The following is a 6,139-nucleotide window of genomic DNA, read 5'->3' as shown; positions in this document are numbered from 1 at the left end:
CGAAGCCGCTCCATGGCAATTAAAGATTATGAGCTTAACCTGCACCAATGCTCAGGCACCGTACAGATTGTGCAGACTGTTTGTGCAGCTGCAGTTTGCACAGTGTCCACAGGGGGCTTTTTGATCTTTGACCCTGTCTCAGCTCAGCAAGATCCTGTTAGATCTGTCTGTCTATCTGTCTGTCTGCAGAGGCGCACAATGAGGCAATGAAATTGACAACAGTGATATTGTGGAGAAGTGGTGAATCTTAACTTTTCTTTTTAATGTTGTTTAATAGTTTGTTTTCAGTCAGCTCATATTCACCTGATGCAGAACATGTTTATTGAGCAAACACAAGCACCTATTTACAATTACACACCAATCCAGATTTGTTGAGCCTTCAGTATGAAAATAGCTTATTCAATTAATAATTATTTCAATGGAGAAGTCACACAAACCATCAGCTAGAAAGGAACTATAATAAAGGAGTAATATTACAAAAAGATGTCTAAGACAGTAAAAAGCTTCAAAGAGTATCAAATGAAAATCCCATAATCCTTCATTGACACATTTATCAGTGTGAACTTTAGGACAAGGATGAAATGCAGAAAGGCCTCCTGGGTGGTTGCAGCATGGTGATCTTCATTTTTATAATCCACCGTCATCCTGCAACATGATGGAAGTCACATGTATATTTCATGTTTCAGACAGAAAGTGCATTCTTACATGTAACATATATTAAATGTGGATTTATCTACATGTCCTTCATGTCATGTTATCTCCCATTTGTTTTATCCAGACACCAGTGTGGTAGTAAACTTCCAAAATTACTCCATACTCTACTTTAAATGAATGCAGTTTGTCTCATTAGCTTGTCATGTTGCTGTTTAGAGGATCAGCTCTCACAATCTCAAAACAGCCAATCTACCCTCTCCTCCTCTCAGGCACATTATCAGCACAGGATTAAAATTACAAACCTTCTTCCTGTTCCTGTTTTCCAGGAGTGTCAGACATGATAGAAATCCAGCAAATCAGCCATAAAAAGCACACAGTGGGAAGCTGATGTGAAGGCAACTGATTACTGAGAATAGTTGGCTCAAGTCCAGCAAAGAAATCAGTCATTACAGAACATGTTGGTTCACATTGGTGTGAGAAAATTACTGCTTTCATTCCCACTCCACTGTATCCTATCTTAACTCAGGTTACTTCTCAAAGAGTATCAGCATTTGTTCACTTACATCTTTGCTATCGCGACAGTCCCCACAGATGCATCCCAAACAGCCGTTGACCACCTGGATGCCGCACAGTACAAACTGTATCACACTCATGGACAGCAGGATGGAGAACAGAACGACGTGCCACATCACTGCGTTTTTGGGGTATTCACACGTTGTCCACATAGTCTGGTTTATGAGATAGCTGCCATTACCCCTGCGAGAGAATGAGCGTCGTGCAGGACACAAACAGCATTAATGAACAGAAGTGTGAATTAGGCCAAGTTCACGGTGCAGGAAATTAAAAGGTGACTGAGCAGAGAAAAAATGTGTCAGTAATGAGGTAAGTGGAACAAGTGAGGAGTGTCGAACAAAAGTTCAAAAAGGAGAAAGGTGACATTTAGTCCCACAACATGACTCACTGTGGGAAATTGAAAGCATTTTTGGAAAATGAGTATTTATCTTTCTTGCCAAGAGTCAGAGTTAAATAAAAGCCGATATTGTACCGTAAATATGAAGCTACAGCCAGCGGCCTTTTAGCTTAGTTTGGCATGAAGAGTGGAAACAGGGGAAGCGGTTCTGCTCTGTCCACAGGAAACAAACTGTGCCTGCACCTCTAAAGCTCATGCAGCAACAACTTGTTGTGTCTCATTTGATTTATTTGTACTAAAGTCCCAAAAACCGAGGACAACACATTATGGGGATTTGCTGGACAGTGCCGGACTGTAGGCTTTCATCCCTGCCTTACGTTTTTGAGCTAGACTAATCAGGAACTAGATGTAGCTTTATATTTACTGTACAAACACTGTACAAGAGTTGTTAAACCACTTAAGGCAAGAATGCAAATTTCCAAAAATTATTATTAATACTGAGAATTGTGCTAAAGGTTTAAACAGCTACATTTATATGACATCTGAACAAACTCCAGAGGCTGATGAAGGTAATGTAATGTGACAGAAAGCTGTAAAATGTGTTTTGCAATGTGATAACACAAATAATGATTGGGGCTAAATCTATTGATTATTTTTATTATTATCATTATTTAAGTTTCCAGTCAATAATAACTTTCCTTTTAACACTAAAATATGTCTGACACATATTCCTAGATCCCAGGTTCAAAATGCTTCATCTGACAAACACTATCACAAGAATATGAACGAGAGAAAAACAGATCCTCACCTTAGGATGTAAATGTTTTACGTATATCAACAGTTTATTGGTAATTTTCTGTAAAGTGAATCATTTAACTGTCCAAACATTATAAATGTTAGTTGAATAGTGATAAATAAGGATCAGCAGGGAAACACAGAGAAAAACAGAAGCAGAAAAAAAGGGAAATTGAGGTTTGCTAGAGGAAGGACAAGCTGAGGTTGAATATTAATATCCCAGCATGCTTTGTGTAATCAGACTTGGTTCCCACCCTGTCAACACTGGCACCCTTTTAACAGCTGTTATCATGGACACCATTAGTCTACATATTAACAACATGTTCATATTTATGATCCATGATCACCGTCATCTGATCAGCGACTGTCAGGTTGTAGCTTGTAAAATGCTTTAATGGTGCTAACAACCATATCCTGTTGATCTGACCTAACACTATATTTAGTAATAGAACAAAACCATGACATGTGGTTTAACATAATCAAGCTCAAAAAGAATTCCCCTTCAGGCCTTGATAGTTTTAAAATAATGTTTTAAAAAGACATGAGCATTATGAAAGACGAATGGGAGCTTATTCTGGATTCAGAGATCAGGACACTACAGAAAACAAGGTTTAGTCTGCCACCTACTGTAAAAATATCACATTAACTATTTTGTTAATGAACTAAAACTATTTGTTCTCTCAGAGAAAGATAGGGACGTTAAATATATCGAATGAGAAGATAAAACAGAGAAGAGCACACACAGACAGAGACACAGTGGCGGCATATCTTAAAGATGAAATTAAAGAAGTGCTAAAGGGAGTCAGTTGAATGATGTACGACATTTATCAGTAGCAGTTATTCACTGAAGAGCATCACCACTAAAAAAGCACGTCTGGAGTAAACAATGAGTAAACACTCACGTGCCGAGGTTTTCAAAGGGGTAATCCCATTTGCCACCTTCCACCTGACATTTGGGTCCAATGGCCAGACCAGCTGAGGCCACACTGAGGCAGTAAACTGATCCAGCCAGACCAAAAGCAGAGGAGAACACAGAGTTCAACATCTGGAGGGGGACAGAAACACATGAAGGCATGACTTTGCTGTTAATGGACATGTCGTTTTTACACTGATCCGGTTCCAATCAGAAGCTCGATTACTTTTCTAATTGCTGAAAGTGTAACACAAATAAATCTTTTTAAAAGATATCTTGTCCCTAGTGGGGAAATTCTTTGTTGACAGGCTCAGAGGTTTTAGGATTCAGTGTCTTGACATGGACACTTAGACATGTGGCCAGGAATCGGGGGGAACCGGGAGTCTGCAATACTGCAAAGCTGACTTACTCTACAATAAACACTACTACTTTTCAACTTTACTCAAGTTGAAGTATGAAGTGTATTCTCTAAACTGTATATATAACTGTATGTATCTGAACATTTATCTCACTGACTTACTGACTTAAAAGTACATTATAACATTATTATTACACTTTTTGACTAAATTCTACTATGCTGTTAAAAGTAGATGTTTAGTCCAGATTTAGTAGAAGTATTATCATTAAAATAAAGAGAGTAAAAGTACTCATTGTGTAGAATTGCTCTTTCCATTACTTACTGAATATTGCATTGTTGAATTATGCTTTTGATGCATTAGTGCATAAAGATTATTGATGTTGTAGCTGGTAAACGTAGAGCTAATTGTAGTTAACTGCTGATTAATACTGCTGGCTAATACATTATAATACATCAGTGTCTATAATTTTATTAACAATCTACATCAGAAACTACTTAAAACTGTAAAATAAATGTAGTGGAGTAGCAAAAATAATATTTTAAGCTGAATTATTGCAGTGAAGTAAAAATATGTAAGATAAATACCATGACAGTAACAGTAAAATGGAAATACTCAAGTAATCATAATTCTACTTAAATAGTGCTAGAGTAAATACTAGAGTACAGGGTAAAGATAACCCAGTCCTGTATTAGTAATGTGTTCATCTGAAGTGTAAAACTGTCTTTGAGATAAAGAATGAACGGTCACACCCAAATGAAACCAATTATTGATTCAAATTAATCAGAGACACTACATAAAGTAAATGTTTAATCTACAAAGTGAATTAGCAGTGGACAAAGATAAAAGGAAAAAGTGCACTAAAAGGCTTCAGTGCAGTACTTATTGTAGTACAGCAGTACACAGTCCATGAGGTAAAACTGATAAAATACACGATTGTACTTTATCATGTTTAGTTGCATGGGAACGTAACTTAATGTTAAAGTTGGATTTTGATGTTTACCGCCCACCATTAACACACATGTATCTCAACCTTTTAAATGGCTTACTCACCCGGCAGCGGTTGCCACAGCAACCTTTCCCGCAGCAACCCTTGCCCCCGGCTCTGATAGCCGAACAACTCGGGCACAGCATCTGAAATGTTGCAAGAAACATCAACTCAGTCATCAAACAAAAACTTTAGTTGTTAATGGCTTTTATAGGCAACTGTTATCTTCTTAGGTATGCATTTAATGTGTTGATGTGGTCTTTGTTATTGTCCACATTAAGGCACAGACAAGTCTTCCTATGCATGTTCATTCACATGTGTGTGTTTTCTTATCTCTCAAACCAAATATTTGCTAATTCTGAATCGAGTTTTCCATCCACACAGTAAAGAACAGAGAAACACTGCTTCAAAACTGCTTAAACTGTAATATTAAGGTGTTGGAAATGTGTCCGTTCACACAGCTCAAAGGTCTCTCTGATCCGTCATTGGTTTAAATATTTATGAAATATTTATTGCCCTCGTAAAAGGACATTGTCCTTAAGATAATGTTGGCGGAAACTCACACAATCAGATCTTTGTCATTTGTGAGAACATACAGAGGATGAGACAAACTGTCAATTTCTCAACAGTTCCCTTATATTGTTCTCCTTATAGTACGTGTTCTTCACAGTGTTAACACTGTGACACAAGTATAGAGGTGGAGGAAGTTTCTACTTTAAGTAGAATACATGAAAGTCAAGAATAGGAAATGTTACGTAACAGTAATAAAAATAAAGGATTAGATTAGATTCAACTTTATTCTATATTGTTCCACAAAAGAACAATAGTGTTGTACTGTACTGTTATGATATACTGTATTTTATATGTAATTTAACAGACAGATATATTGAATGTACCAATTTGAAATGTAGTTTGACTGCTCAACACACACGTTTCAAATAATGACACACTGTTCACTAAGCCATGAAAAGATAAGAAGACAGAAATGATGAATGAAAAATGAAAACTAAAATAAACTAATGGAATAAAATTACAATATTCTGACTATGACTACATTTTACCGTATTTCTAAAAAAAAAAAAAACAATATAATAAAACTCAATAATGAGCAATGAGATTTTACAAGTTTACTAAATTCAATAAAAATTCAATAAAAAACACAATAAAACATCAAACCACACTGCGTAGATGTGCACAGACCATGATCCAGTACTCACAAAGAGGCCTCCTCCGATGAGTCCCCCCATGAGCCAGACCTGGAGGGAGATCTGATCAGTTTCCAAGCGCTGGCCATCAGGGAAGAACAGTAGCAGGTTGGAGATCATGCAGACGAAGGCTGAAGGCAGCAGGATCAGTCCCACCAGGCGGGCGCACTTTCCCGTACAACACATGTTTATCTTCTACTTTAAAAAAAATAAATCTTCTGTCTCCTTCTACTCTACGTCTGATGATATTTCCTACTCTGAAAGTCAGGAGGAAGTCAGTGAAATGTATGTGAAACCCAAAAAAAAAAAAAAAAAAAG

The 6,139-nt window shown here is 37.0% G+C and overlaps 1 protein-coding gene across 1 annotated transcript; it reads right to left on the bottom strand.

Annotated features, from left to right (window-relative positions):
- Nucleotides 1–236: 236 nt before the first annotated feature.
- On the bottom strand, nt 237–6,139 carry tm4sf5 (transmembrane 4 L six family member 5). Its single transcript, XM_026352469.1, has 5 exons — nt 5,834–6,139; nt 4,682–4,762; nt 3,262–3,404; nt 1,218–1,410; nt 237–645 (listed from the first exon to the last, which is right to left on the bottom strand). The coding sequence occupies exons 1-5, from the start codon at nt 6,005–6,007 to the stop codon at nt 628–630; spliced, it is 609 nt and encodes a 202-aa protein (XP_026208254.1). The 5' UTR covers nt 6,008–6,139; the 3' UTR covers nt 237–627.

This window comes from Anabas testudineus, chromosome 18 (assembly GCF_900324465.2).
Source record: "Anabas testudineus chromosome 18, fAnaTes1.2, whole genome shotgun sequence".
Classification (NCBI taxonomy): Eukaryota; Metazoa; Chordata; class Actinopteri; order Anabantiformes; family Anabantidae; genus Anabas; species Anabas testudineus.
Note: the sequence above shows the minus strand (reverse complement) of the source record. Positions and strands in the feature narration are given on the sequence as shown.

Excerpts from the sequence above, each read along its gene's own strand:
- tm4sf5 (XM_026352469.1), bottom strand. The coding sequence starts at position 6,007 with ATGTGTTGTACGGGAAAGTGCGCCCGCCTGGTGGGACTGATCCTGCTG. Across the intron at positions 4,763-5,833 it reads TCATCGGAGGAGGCCTCTTT|ATGCTGTGCCCGAGTTGTTC; the intron begins GTGAGTACTGGA and ends GCAACATTTCAG. Across the intron at positions 1,411-3,261 it reads CCCTTTGAAAACCTCGGCAC|GGGTAATGGCAGCTATCTCA; the intron begins GTGAGTGTTTAC and ends ATTCTCTCGCAG.